At 31.6% G+C, this 15,259-nt stretch overlaps 1 protein-coding gene across 1 annotated transcript in view; it reads left to right on the top strand.

Moving 5' to 3' along the window:
- Positions 1–556: 556 nt before the first annotated feature.
- Positions 557–15,259, top strand: part of LOC124454085 (E3 ubiquitin-protein ligase rnf213-alpha-like) — a 29,920-nt gene continuing 15,217 nt past the window's right edge. The window contains exons 1-18 of the mRNA XM_047004894.1: positions 557–758; positions 1,375–1,570; positions 2,177–2,232; positions 3,378–3,726; positions 3,932–4,027; positions 5,964–6,080; positions 6,654–6,858; positions 7,211–7,522; positions 7,948–8,522; positions 9,481–9,634; positions 9,758–9,975; positions 10,369–10,683; positions 11,355–12,160; positions 12,553–12,638; positions 13,472–13,546; positions 13,704–13,810; positions 14,328–14,463; positions 14,939–15,134. Of these exons, the coding sequence (XP_046860850.1) occupies positions 586–758; positions 1,375–1,570; positions 2,177–2,232; positions 3,378–3,726; positions 3,932–4,027; positions 5,964–6,080; positions 6,654–6,858; positions 7,211–7,522; positions 7,948–8,522; positions 9,481–9,634; positions 9,758–9,975; positions 10,369–10,683; positions 11,355–12,160; positions 12,553–12,638; positions 13,472–13,546; positions 13,704–13,810; positions 14,328–14,463; positions 14,939–15,134 (4,172 nt within the window). The 5' untranslated portion in view covers positions 557–585. The remainder of the gene's footprint in view (positions 759–1,374; positions 1,571–2,176; positions 2,233–3,377; positions 3,727–3,931; positions 4,028–5,963; positions 6,081–6,653; positions 6,859–7,210; positions 7,523–7,947; positions 8,523–9,480; positions 9,635–9,757; positions 9,976–10,368; positions 10,684–11,354; positions 12,161–12,552; positions 12,639–13,471; positions 13,547–13,703; positions 13,811–14,327; positions 14,464–14,938; positions 15,135–15,259) is intronic.

Genomic DNA, 15,259 nt, shown 5'->3' with positions numbered 1-15,259 from the left:
ACGGCTAGTTTTTAAGTCTGGCATAGTTTGAATGGTAATTCGTGTGCATTTCATGTTAAATTCGTGGAAAGAGTTTAATAGCTGTGACAATTGACCCATATTGCAATCTGATATGATTCAAACAGAGTCTTAATGGTGATATTAAACGCAACAACTTTTATTTTTTTTTAAATTTGTTGCTAAGTATTGGTGAATTCTGTTTCTTATGAAGGACTTGAGCAGTGAGTATTTTCGTGTGAAAAACCCAAAGCAAATTTTGATTAAATACTGGAAGATGGCCATAGGTTGACTATATCAGTCTTTCAAAATTTGTGCGTCTTTGCCTCAAAGTGATTAAGTACCAAATACCGATCACCAAAAAGTTTTTAGATTGCAATACAAAGACCATTGAATTAATAGCTCCTCTACTATTTTACGTCTTTCTAAACATACGTGAGCTTGTTCATTATGCTAATAAAAAAACATATTTAAGTTAGAAATAGTACTTTTTGTCTACATGTGTCGTGAAATATGTTTATTCTTCTTTTCTGTTTTTTTAGCTTTTTCATTGAAAATATTCTTAAAATATTTGTCCCATTCATCAAAATGAAATCGTTGCTTCACTGGCTTAAAGCCTTACCATTGCTTCATTTTCTCCGAGGAGAATGTGAACCATTTCAAGAAGTTCCATTTACATCAACAGCTGATATCAATAAATCAACTTGGTGGGGCTTGCAAGGTTTTGATTTTAGACAAATTCGAAATTCTATCAAAACGAGGTTTGTTAGCTTTTTAGCTTTCGTTTTTTATTGATTTTTTATGACGATATTCTTGAAGATTTTGTGAGAGACTCAATTGCAAATATTTTTGAAAATATTTTTTCCATACGGGCGTCCCAGCCGGTAAATAGCATATATATATTTCCCTATCACTGTTGTAACTTGCAGAGCCACTGTCAGGAAAAGCTTTTTCCTGCATTTATACTCATTGATTATGTAACAAGTATTCTATTGAATCATACTATTTGCTTTTCTTGCCCTCCATTTTGTGACATGGTTTTCAGGACGGGTGGTGCTTTTTTCAGGAGTCAACTTTCAAAACTCCCTGTGTTTTATACTCATAGTGTTAAGTGACTGCTATATTTTCACACAGCATAAAATATGTGCATGATATGATTATACAAGAAACAAAAAAGGGTGTTTATTGTATTAACAACACTATACCATTTTTTGTATTATATCTCTATCTCTCAACGTGAATGCTCCAAATTATTCTTTGTGTTAATGTTTTAAAAAAGCTTCACTAAAGATGGCATATGTACAGCAAAGCATTTATTACTGAAAAGATTTGTCATTTATTTCAAATGAATTTTTATATTTGACTGTTTATTTTTAGTGAGTTAATAACATTGTTGCCGGAAGTGGAAAAAATGTTTCTTGTGGATCCTTTAGTGAGGCGTACTTATCTATTGCTATGTCCTTTAAAAATATTTGGTGACCTTTTGAAAATAAATCATTTCACTTGGCTTGAGTTATGCTTCACCATACGAAAATTGCTACCGGATGTAGAGACGCAGGACTTGCAAAATGTGGTGAGTGCATTCAATAATTATATATATGTTCATATATATTATGTGTGTGCTGCATAGACAGGAAGCATTATACATTTTATTAGTCGAACTGCCGTAAAAGATGATTAAAATAAGGATGCACATTAATACAGGAATAGCGTGGGAACATTATATTTTAATCTTCTTAGCTGGCTATAATCACTCAAAAGAAGTTGTAGAGGCATTAACAAACAATACTATATCAATAAACTACCGGGAAATCTTGCGTGTTAGCAAAAAACCTCAGCAAAATGCAAATTGAAACTAAGCTAAAAAGAGCAACGTACCACTTTTCATTCAGTTGTTTGGATTGCAGAAGTAAAAATGATGTGCAAATTAGTGAATATTATAGCTGCATGCCCTCAATCGCTCATCAATTTTTCACATTTATATCAATGTGAAATGTTTGGTTTAATCTTTGATATGTTTCAAGTCCTTTTAAAACAACCATTTGGTACTAATTTAAAATGCTTTTTGTATTATAGTTAAATCTTAGATTGCTATTTAAACAAAGAGAGCCTGTAACAATAAGCAAAATCGCCGCTGCACATTTTACTCATTTAGAAATTATTGACTTTTTTACTGTAGATTAAGCATCTTGTCGATTTCTTTGAAGAAATGAGTGAAGTAATTTCTCGTTTCAGGTAATAACTAAATGTTTAGAATATATTTACACAAGTAAATTTTATTGTGCTTAAAACCTTTGCTTGTGATGAGCTGAACTGTTAAAATAAAACCAACCCCTGTATTTAAAAAGCTCATGCACTTATCCTCATAGTTACTGAATGGTAAGTCTACTCAACTCGTAATTTTTCTCAGTAAAAGTATTTTCCTACCTCTAGTTGCTTAAAAATAGCCAGGTGTAGCCTTGAAATTGGTCTTTATACAAAAGGTGGTTGTTATAGAATAGCAAAAAATTTGAAAGAATTTTGAGCATTTTCCCACAAAATGAAAAAAACTCCGTTAAGATAATTTTCATCGATGTTTTGTCAGCAATCAGTAATTATCGGTACGTTTACTATGCAAATAGAATTGCCTTTGGATCACCATTGAGAAATGAAGTACTGTCTACAGAAGAATTTCAAAAAACCTACATTGAAAATGCCTAGTCAATCCAACATTAATTCAGGATAACCATATTTATATATTCCACCATGCCTATATATGCTTCCTTTGAAAATAATGTCACTTTCAAAAGAAATCACACAGCCATAGCAAAACATAACATATGTGTAATTGAATATGGTACCCTTCAACAAACAATAAATTGACGCCAGTGGAATCAGAAAAAGTAAAGCATTGTGCAAAATGATGTTTCAAAATAATTGAAAGTAAAAATCTTTAATCAGAATTCCATACATCAGCAAACGCATTTGTTTGAAAAAATTCAGTGTTAATGGGCAGGTGGCTTGCGGTTATTTCCCAATAAGTCAAAGGCCAAAAAGAATCCTTTGTCAAGTCAAATTCAACTAACCTGGCGGGCGTGATGCAACATGCAAACCACCTACATGATTGCAACAAATAAATTGCATAACATATCCGACTATTTGTGGCAGTGTTTACAAATATGACTAAGAGTTACCAGACTTTAAATTTGAAGACATTTTCTAAGATTTTTCAATGATTTACGTATACGGTCAAATTTTTTACCAACATGCAGCTAGTAACTGCACCTTTCGACGTGTTCATTAGCAAGTTTTTGCAATGTGATTTTGATCAGCCGCTGTTCTTTCATCTTTAATGCATAGTGAAACAGAGAAAGATGTTTCTCATACAATCTTCTTTTCAGTCCCACCCTATGTCCAAAAAGCAAAAATGAAGAAACAAAAGCTTTGCTTCTTACGTTGGTGCAGATTGCAAAGAATGTAAAATCCCGCCTTTTTATGACTCAAATAACTTTCTTTTGTTGCTTGGCAAAGTGTATCGCCAATGCCATTGATCTTGAGAAGAGAGGCATAATCATGGAAACAAACGACGGAGACCGTGATTCGAAGAGCACATCATATTCTAAATCAGATGTACAGGACATGTGGCACTTTTTCCAAGACATATTTGTATTAACAAAGACGTTATTTTACTCGTCTCTGTGTATTAACCTAGAAGATTGTAAAGAATCTGAATGGCTAAAGGAATTGGATGTAAGTGATTTTCAAGATAACTGTATTACTTTCACGCAGATGACAAAATTGCAGAAACTGTTTGTTTTGCATATGTATATATAGTATGTCTGGAAGTCATTTTTTTAATGACAATTATTCAGTTTTTATCTTATATACCGTTTATTAGCTAATTTTAATTACCTTTTGGCTGGTGTATCGCAACTTTTTAGCTATCGCTTTTTAGGTATGGAATGTACTACTGTCATTTTCTGCTCCAGATCTCTTTCAAAATTCGTGGCGTGAGGAATTTAAGGCTAAATTGATTGATCGAGTTAAAAAGGTAACTACTATGTAGATGTAGAAGAATCTTGCTTCAAAAACTACTCTCATTATTCACTTCTTTTTAAATTATTTCAATGCGAAAGAAAACGTTTGTCTTAATTGCTCTCTTTTTGAAGAAAATTTTAATGTAAAGGATAAACTAAAGAATATTTTTTCCCTCCCTTTTGGGCATTTTAACTCAGATTTAGCCATCTATCCAAGAATGAAAATTGCACCAAACTGTTTAAAATCATTCAAAAACACAAGTAACTAGTTTTATGAGATTATGTAAAAACTTGATGACAGACAGTCTACTAAAGAATATCGTTTGCCGTTTGCAGTTTATTTCTAATATATCTAAAACTTTATTTGACAAAATATACGTTAATTTACCGTAGATTTTCCTTATTTTAATGTGTCTGTCTATTTCACGAAACCTGGAGCATTATTTTTAATGGAAAACATTATTTTTCAGTATTGTGGTTGTTTACACTGGTCATCATTGGTATAAGCAATAATAAAAATCTGGATTCAGTTGGAAGCGAGTGTTAAAAAATATTTCACAAAATCAAAGTTTTAACAGCCCAGTGAATTGCCCTGACCAGTATCATAACTATCTGAACGTACAATCTCATCCAAATTACTATATTTTATTAACGTATTTAAAACTAAAGTCAATTATTTGACAACTCATTACATAATTTGGCCAGAATGTTTAAAGTGAAACTTGAATTTTGTAAATTAATTATTTTCATAAATTCTGGCTGGCAGGTAAGTTATTTTATTGTCTTGCAGTTTTGAAAATAAGATATTGTGTTTGTAGCATGCATGTCATTTGTACATATATTTGAATTCATGGTTTAGTATTTATCGCTTTCTTCGCCATTAACAACGAATTAAAATCAACCCATTACTCTGTCGATCCACAAATCATGTTGAGCTTCTTTTTTTTGTGCGTATAAAGAACAAACCACTCACAGTTTGGGAAATCGCATGCCAAATTATAATTTATTTAATTTTTACAATTTTAAGGAGTTGAATTTAACGTTAGAATACATTGATAATTATTTTCACAGAGAATGTGGAGGTTGAACACGCCTTCTCCAAATGCACGTCACTGATAAGTCCTGCAACTGTTCATAAGAAAATATAAATGTTTTATGACGTGTGAATTGTGGAGGGGGTGGTTGATCTTTAATGTCTAACTTTGATCTATATATCACTACAACATGCCATGTGCATGGATGCGTGATTGGAGTTATACAAAGTGTATCAACATTTTCCTGAAAAACCATTTGCGTTACATGAAATACCACTAAAATCACCTAAGGCATGATACGAATGAAAAATTTTACCCCGGAAGCAATACAACTACTATTTGCGTGGTAAATAACTCCTTTTTACTGTATTTTTTTTGGTTTAAACCTCTACAATACATTATTTTCCTCTCTTATACGTGTGAAACAATTAAGCGTGGCTATAGGTAGTGGAATGGTACTTAATTTATTGTTTCCAAAATAGGAAAGCGCAAGTGGCTAATTCCTTACGTCTATTATTTGCTCCCCACATGCACAAATTGTTGTTGAATTTCATATGTGAAATGTTTTCTTTCATATTTGAAAATTTCTATTTCATACGTGAAATATGCCTGTGATATACATGAAATTAAATGTGAAATTTTTGTTAGGGTAATGTGCATACATGGTATAATCATTAAGAAACAATTGATTTTAAAGGAATGCAATACGGCAGAATGTACGAGAATCCTCATGGCTACATCACTACAATAAAGTCATAACACAAAATAAAATAGCAAAAAATCTTTTATAGTAATAATGTACTCTTTACGACATAAACAAACAAAAGAAATTATAAAAGTCAGTAATAGTGTTTTTCACTCCAGCCCTAAACTCAGTATTCGATATTTAAATAATTTGTGGAATACTTTCATATAGGTGACACCTCTACGTCAAATACAGCTACTTTTTCTGTCAGAGAAGACAAAATTTTGCGCTGAACTTTCTACATGTTTATCTGAGGCTGCATTCGACGCTGTTGAGAAGGTTGTTAATGTAAGTTCAAACTTCAAAAGATTAATTTAAATGTGTAGCTAGTTTCTAAATTCTTTTAAGTTTTTATTATTGAATTATTGGCGAATTGTAAACGTTTTTTTAATTGTTACAACTTGAAAGATACTTTTCATTAATCTAGATGTGCATGTTTTAGCTGATGATTATATGGTTAATCGTTTGATTTTATCAAAGTACAAATTAATAAAAATTACGAGAATTATCGCATTACTTTCGAATCAACAACCTTGCCAAAAAAACACAGTGGGTGCACCTGAAATTTAGCCATGCGTATACACTGCAAAATTTTAAAAATTGAATGAGGTAATAATCAAGTTCAAAAACGCTTGTTGAAAAATAGTAATTCAAATTTCAGGTCTTGCTCTTTCATTTACTGGTAGTAAATTTTGATACTTGTGTGTTGTGATCATAATAATCTAACTAGATCTCTTGGTAAGGCGTACTTTGCCTTTTAAATATCACTGTTCAAATTATACAGTATCTTGGAAGTTATTTTATAGCACCAAATATTTTATCTCAGTCAGTTAAATGATATTATTATTGTCTCATTTTTAGTCAAGTCACAGTGGGGAAGCTTTTGAATATTTTCGCCAGGAAAATTCAACAAGCGCAATGGAGTTGCTAAGTGTTCTGCTTTATAAAGCTTGGCCTGACCAACTGAAAGAACAAGAAATTTCTTTGAGTTCAGATAGGGAGGACAGAATTTTGCTAGATCACCTTCTTACATGGTCCGTATGGCCTGGTTTTCTCAAATTCATCGGTAAGAGTGCACTGAGTCATTATAATTTAGTTTCGCGACTAATTGTAATGTCTTCAGCATGTAATTTCAATAATTTAAAGTTTTATAGAAAAATTTGCTCTTTTTAGTTTTTTCAATCTCATTTTTGTGATTTGACAGACTAAAGTTTCATCCTCAAAAACTTATAGCTAATACCCAAGTCTGCATTTTACGGTTTGAAATTTTTTTTGTAGTTCCCGTTAACATAGCATAAATCTGAAGGTGAAACAGTTCATCTAACCTTAACCCTAACCCTAACGACTTATTTATTTAATGATGATAGTTATATTAATATTGAATGTCTGCTTTAAAGTTCACTTTTTGTTTGTTTTAGGTAGTAATTCTGAAAGTAAAGAGAAGTTGATTAAGACTGGTGATTGTGGAAACTTGATTGCTTGTGCACAATCGTATCTTCTTAGTGTAGTAAGCTCTGTACGTGATGGTACTGTAACAGTTCAAGTGCTTGAATTGTTGGTAGAAAATAAAGCCCAGTATTTGAAGCTGACCGAATCTTATGAAGAAATTAAAAAAGGGAGTCCAACTCCTGAGTTCTGTTTGGAGGAAAGAGTATCAGAACTGAGTGAATTCGAAAATTTACGTGAACTGCTCGTGCATTTTAATAAACTAACTAAACATTTCACTGCAGGTAAGATGACGGTGACCTGGAAAAATTAAAATAATTTAATGTCACACACATATAAACTGTTCTATTTTTAGATAATTATGAAAGACTAAAATTAATTGCATTACAATGTTTATTTATGCAAATTTATTCTGTTGTTTATAAAACATTTAATATGTGCACATTATAATTACTAATTTTATCTTTAATTTTCTTTATCTGAGAAAATGATATTTATATATATATATATATATAAGTTTGAAAATTTGTAATCCAGGCATTGAATACATAAAAGATAAAAAGTTCAATAAAAATAAAAAGCACAATAAAAATCATTTAAAATCCGGAGAAACTTTTTATCTTTTATGTATATATATATATATATATTGATGATCAGGAGAACTGGTTGGTTATTAACGTTTATACATTTTTAAATTGTTTTTTTTTAGTTGATCAAGAGTTTTCAATCCTACAAAAAAAGGTTGAACAGGATTATCATAAACTACGCTTATGTGAAATTGTCAAAAAAAACAAAAACAGTGAGTTAGATTTTTGTTTTTTTGAAATGAGCACAAGTATTCTACTTAAGATATCCAAAATTTGTCAGATAGAAAAAAGTAGAATTTTTAAGTTATTGTGGAAGAATTACGGTGAGAAAGTCAAGAATGACGAACAGGTCGTCAGTATTAAGATGATCGAGAAAAAAGTTTGTGAAATTGAAGAGACACTCGAGACGGTGAATAAAGATTTTTTCAATGGTGAGATGAAACTGAAAAAAACTGACGAGTTTTTAAATTCGTTTGAAATGTGCTACAAATCCTTGGAAGAAGAGTTTCGAATGCTTTCAAATCACTTTGCTTATCCCGAAAAGAATGATGTTGACGAAAATCTAAGAAAGACATTGAATAAACTGAAGAAATACAAAGAACTTTTGGAAGCAGAAGAGTCTGCTATGGTGATATTGAATTTACGTGACGAATATGGGTTAAAAGGAGATTTTTCTGAGGTGAAAAATATTCCAAAGGTATGCGAGATATTAAATGTACTGTATAATATAATCACCAGTGAACGGTGGATCACAAAAAACCTAATTTTTTAAGATCTTAGATGGGAAAAAATATAAATTATAGTACATTAAAACCAATTTCTTTTACAGTAATTGTTTCAGAAGATCTTTGCTAGATAAGCTACAAAAGCATTCTCCATAAGATTTCCTTTAGTTCAAAATTTGCAAAATACAAGAACTTATGAGAACTAATGTTGTGGTTTTCGTTTGATTATCAACTAATCTTAGGACTTTTTATTTTCTTCGTGCTTTAAAATTCAATATTTGACAATAAGAGGTTGTAGATGTCTGAAGTGTCAAAAACGTTTGAATGTTAATTTATTTAGGACATTCCTTTTTAGCGTAGTGCAGGGTGTCCTGTGAAAGGATTTCAATTGAGGTTCCTTTTTGGGACACCTTGTATCTTTAGCTTAACTATGTATTAAAAAATCTGAAAACACACGATGCCATGGTATGCATGTGAAGCTATGGAAGGGCAATCACTACGATGAAAGACTTTCTTTAGAATTATCAAAAAGCCTCTGCTTTTAAGAATCACACGTGAATTGTTTTTAACTGCCACAAGCCACAACGTAGTCTGAAATAAACATTTTACTCTTTATGAAAATATTTTGAGAGTAGACGAATTAGTCCCATTGAAGGATAGTCAAATCTAATATATGGTTTTTTCTCCTATTTGAATAAATACAATTTTTAGACCTTGTATTCACTCGTGAAGTCTATTTTTAATGCTTATAAATCTAATGGATGCACTAATAAGTAAGACAGAATTACTCACAATGCCACCAGATTATACGCAGTTTGGCGCAGTCCAACTTTAACCCTAACCCTAATCCTAACCCTAACCCTAACCCTAATCCTATCTCTCAATCACAGAACAATGCATGTACACGACACACTTGCGTTGTTTATTTAGATTACATCCATGGATATGTGTATCAAAGATATGAATGACGATCTGCTAAATCTAGAGACTTGTTTAACAGAAGTCAATAGTCATAGGAAAAGTTGTTTAAAAGTGTTTGCCGAAAGTGTCGAACTGGTTCATTGGATAAGAAAATGTATAAAAGGTACACAAGTTTTTCTTTTCTTGTAATTGACTTGAGATCACTTGAAATTGGATCATTTTACTGTTTTGAGTATTGCGCCACAAGACAATTAAAAACTCCAAAGTTATTTGTACTATGATTTAGATGAAAAAGAGTTAAAGGTATTTATTGACCTGGCCATGATATCTGCCGGTGAAAGCGATTTAGAAATTGACAATATTTCTTGCATGCATACGAGCTGTTTGGGATTTGGCTCTTTGATATTTGGCTACAGTGAAGAGCATGGTTTTCGTGAACTGATGGAACTTTGCAAGACTCTCTGGCAAGTGATTGATGCCAATCCAACCATTGACAAAAAGCTAGTAAGTGCTGTCGTTTGTTTCATTTGCATGGTATCTATAGCAGATTAAAATATCTAAAAAATATCGTTTCTGGAAAGGATTACTGTAATTTTTACTGCGACATTCTTGGACTCATTAGACAATATGTAAACCGAGTTGAAATTTCGGAAATGCCTATTATGACCATATAACTTTGAAAACCAAAGCATTTAGAGGGTTTTGAAACGAATTAACTTTTATGCGCTATGTCTAAAAAAATAATTTTGAAGTTGTGTAATTTCTGGTAAGTACGTTAATGTTACCGATTTCGCAAATAATAGAATACATTATTGGAAAAATTTTTCTTTGCTCTTGCATGACATGTGGTACTTATTAATTCATACTTCTAAATGACATTTATTTTTCACCTTTAAGGAAATAACCCGAAAAAATCTTTCTTGGCTGAAGCAAATCAAAGAGTCACATGGCTCAGTTGCATCGACAACAATGCTCCTAGTACAAACTATAAATTCATCTGGTATTTACTACATTGCTGACAAAGAAAAATTAAATATGGTAACAAAAAGTAGTAGTACCCCTGACAACGTCGTGGCTCTTGTTATTCCAAAAGATAGTGATCGAGAGGAAAAGATATACACATTCGACGAAATTAAGGATATTCAAAGCAAGTTGATGCTGATTGCAGGAAAAGCAGAAAATGGAAAGGAAGAAGTCGACCAATTTAATGAGGTTATTTGCTCTGCCGTATTTATTTAGAATATATATTTATTCCAAAGCATCGTGGCCGTTCTTGTTAACGAATTTCCTCTTCACAAAATGCAATATTTCTTAAAAATGACATGAGCGCATTCGTTTTCACTGCCTGTTTTGTCTTTAAAGCATTTTAGGTTTTGATCAATTCTTCAATCACATAAATAGATGAATCTCAGCAACTCAGCCCCTTTGTTTAAAGATTAATGTTATAATAACGATTAATAGCCTTTAAGAATCCTTTAAGCCTTAACAACCTTTAAGCCTTAAGAACCTTCAAGCCTTTAGAACCTTAAGAACCTTAATAATAACGATTAATAGCCTTTAAGAACCTTTAATAGCCTTTAAGAACCTTGCTGGTAATTGCATTGCATGCATGACCATTGCAGCATGCCTGTTCATTGCTTAAATTTTGTTTTTCTTTTAACTGTGAGATCAAAGTTCTACTTGACGATTGTTAATATTGCTAATTTAATCAGTTATTCCTTAAAAACAAGTCTTCATTTTATTCCATTTCTCAAAGAAGGACGTGCTATGAGCGTATCGCGATGATTTTACTTGGGGGGTAGGGAGTGCTTGTTTTGTCTACCTGCGTATGCAGAACAAGACTTGCTTTAGTTCATGCTTCTTTTAATGTATTTCTGATGCAGGTGTTTGAAAAAATTCTGAGACTTAATGATCTTTACTTGGAACTTTGCGAAGTCGGAGAAATCACTTATCTTAGCTGGGAATCTAGTTTTTGCTGTAGTAAGCAAGAACAAAAACGAAAAGATCTTCTCTCTGATATTAATATACGTTGTAGCAAGATGGAAAGTGATTTAAAACAATGGAGAGAAACCATGAGTACGAAGAGACAGCAATGTTACGCCTTAAATCATTTTACAATGAAGCAGATTTTAACTTTGCGGAAAGAACTTTTCAAAGCTTGTGAAGGTGAAACTGCAGTCAATGAACTTCCATCTCAAATATTTGTGCTTCTTGAAACAGTCAGGAAATACATAAATCCAACAATACTTGCAAATGTACTTAAATCAGTGATTCCAGAGAGTTTTGTCTATTTAAAAGAGGAAGAAGATTTAAAAAATGTGGATGAACCTTTTGACAGTGATGAGAACAGTGACGATGATACGGATGGTGAAAATGATACAACATCACATGCACATATACAAAAACAAAATTCGTTTGAAGTGCTTACTTCTGTTAAAGATAGTTTAGAGTCCCAGGGCTATGATGAAGGGTATATACTGGCTGCTCTACAAGTTTGTGGGCGTGAAGCAACAAAGGCTGATCTTCTTGCGTGGGTATTTAACTGTAATGATGACGAAGAAAGCATCTTGGCTTTATCGCAAGAAGCAAAGCAAAATCCTCGTCTTTCTGATCTTATAACCAAAATATTTGGCACAGATTCTGAAACAAAAAATGATTATATTTTATTGCAAACCTCTCCACAATCTAGGTAAAGCTCATATTTATATAAGCCATGAGAATGTAAGGGTTGAAACGTTTCTGTCAAATACACAATAATAAAAAACGGACAGCTTATAATTAAAGGCGGTCAGTTTCATTTCACAGTGTAATATTCACTTCGTAGAAAAGGATAAGTTCGTAAAAATGAGAAACTGTTCTAAAACTCCTATTTGGTAATGTACCTGTTGTTCGTTGTTTGCAATCAAAATATCTAGTTTTTTTACTGTTTGAAATTTATTGAAATTTTTTTTTAGAAATAAACACAAAAATATTCTGAACGTTATTTTGATCTTTGTCTTTAGACTTTTGAGACATTCAAAAGACTAACAGTTAAGTTATGTTGTACGCTAAAGTTTGAAAAGTGTTTGTTGACTAATTTAGAAAAATTGGTGAAGAAGATAAAAAGGACAGCAAATATTTGTCTTTGGAAATTTTAACTGCTGTATTGGAAAAGATTTCTGAAAAAGGTATAATTTTCCATAAGAGTAGTAAGTTTTATATTAGGACACGGAAATACAAAAAACTAAGATAACAGACAAAGCAATTAATAACTCGAAAACTGTTCACTTAAAGAACTACGCGAGTCAATTGGTGTACATCTAAAACAAAAACCAATCATTTAGTTATAACTAAATGAAGCAAGGGGAAAGATTTCATTATGCCAGAGCACCAGCACTTATCATTTGGATATTAATATTCTTAAAGGCAAATTACATTAATCCAAATAAAACTAGGTTTAGTAATTCATTTTTATCTTGAGTAAGAAAAATGTGACACCAGTGTTTGCCATTTATCTAGTCTTAGGTTGTTTTAAATTATCATGTTCCGTTGAAAAGTAGAATACCATCATCTTTATCATGAGTTTACTGCAATTTCATTGCATCAATGTTCAAGAAAATCAATTTTTTAAGACAGATGACGTACTTGTTTTACTAAATGTATGTTATTCAAACAAACGCATTACATTTTATAACACATTTCTACTAGATATGTACGAATTAAGTGTCTTTTGGTCAACAGTACAAAGACAGTCTTTTTTAGTCTATTGCTACATTGATTTCATTTCATGTCTTTATCGTTTTCAGTGTACTGTAGCGTTTTCAGACAAAGGAGAATTTTCTCCTTTCGCAAAAAGTGATTTTGTCGAAGAAATCTTAAAGCATGTTCGCATTTAATCGTAAAAACTGATGAAATTGTTAATGAGGCAACTTTCTCTTTGACAAATAATTATAATTCTTATGTTGAAATATGTGTGCAAAGATTTGTTTTCTCTTTATTAATAATTTGAATATTTATACAGAATGTAGTCGAGTAGATCGCAATTTTCCACCAGTTTTCAAAGAAGGAGAACCAAATCTATTGCTTGTCTCGAAAGGTATTTTCTTATTGTCTTGATCGCAACAGCATTTTTCTTAATGACATATCTAAGTAAAAAAATATATGTAATTTTTATTGTTGGGAACATTTTACTTTTCTTGCAACAAAAAGAGTTTGAAGGATTATCTACAATTGAATATTTTTAAACCATGCAGGTGAAGTTTTTGGTTGCGTGTTGTCTCTTTTCATGGGATGTGAAAATGAAATGTTACCAAGCGTCGAAGAGGTGGTTGTTTGTGACCAGAGCACGACATCAGAAGAGGTACGATTTTATTGTAGTTTTACTTTGCATTCGTCAAATTTCTATAAACAGCGTAAATTTCTGGACTCTTTAAAAGTGAAACTCTTACAGCAACACAGTTTGGTGGATTCAAACGTCTGTCAAAAAATTTATCGCTCAATGATAAATTCAAAACCTTGCATAACAATGCTGCTGCATGGTAATGAATTTTAGAAGAATAAAATTTTCCCAATTTAATTGCTTGTCAACTAATAAAAAATGTAATAAATCCATGACTAAGCTGTTGAAGAGTATTTTGAATAACTCCAGATCCTTCCCTTGTAACACACTCTTCTGAAATCAGACTTTTCCCTGTACTTTTTGTTTAAGTTTGTTTTCTAAGGAATAAATGCTATAGCGATAAATGTTTAAGATATATATATAAGAATTCTGGTCAACATTCGACGTATATCAACACAGGATGGTGTTAAACGTGTGTTTATTTTAGCTTAAAAATGTTTAAAAAATTAGAGCTTCAAATTAAATGTTTTTTGTATAGGTTGAGCTACTTTGGCGACGAGCTGTCGTTGACGATACTGGTCGATTGTTTTGTCTTGTTAATGCAGATCTTTTGGACTTTGACGTCAGTCAGGAAGCATTACGTTTACTTGAATTGTTAACACAAGGACACCCAAGTAAGTTTGAGCAATGTTCATAGGCATTTGTCTTTACTATAATATTTGCTTATCTAAAAATCTTTAGGAATAACGAGTCTCTTGTCAGATATGGAAAAATAAAGTCAAATTTTATAAGAGTGGTTTTCCGTCATAACTAACTGTTTTACACCATGTCATGCATAATGCAATATAAAGTTTGTCAACAATAAGCTTTTCAAATCATAACATCTTTTTATACTCTTTCTTAAATCTATGATGTTCATGAAGGCAGGCTAGGCAAACCTGTTCAAGGAAATTTTATTGACACGTGCAACGGGATTTATAACCTTATGCATGCGTAACCATTTATTGAACAGATGATCAGTCAAATTGCATATGCTGAAAACAACGTGTTTAATTTTATAGAAGAAAATGTAATCAAAAGTTTAATATGCTGTCTTATAAACTGTTTTGTTTGGAGCTCAAGCATTGCATTTATTTCTTTTTTTCTAAGAATATCGTTTGGTGGTGGTATGTAGCATTGAAAACGACAAATCAAACATAGTGAAATCATTAGATCATTATCGACGCTCACTTCCTCCACTAACGTCATTGGATTGTATCCAAAGATATCTGAAAGAAAAATTTGTATATCAACCTCCTGATGATGACAATGTTTGCACTGCAGCAGCTATTGTAGATCAAGAAAAGTATGTATTATTTTAATGTCTTTAATTCTAAAGACCTCTTTGCATTCTACAAAATATAGAATTCTACTACATATCGTTCAAGTCAATTTTAATGACTTATTTATTCAACATTTTGTCTGGTTTTG

The sequence above is a fragment of the Xenia sp. Carnegie-2017 genome, unplaced genomic scaffold (genome assembly GCF_021976095.1).
Source record: "Xenia sp. Carnegie-2017 unplaced genomic scaffold, XeniaSp_v1 HiC_scaffold_3, whole genome shotgun sequence".
Lineage (NCBI taxonomy): Eukaryota > Metazoa > Cnidaria > Anthozoa > Malacalcyonacea > Xeniidae > Xenia > Xenia sp. Carnegie-2017.
The sequence above is the reverse complement of the archived record's forward strand: the minus strand, read 5'-3'. Positions and strand labels throughout refer to the sequence as shown.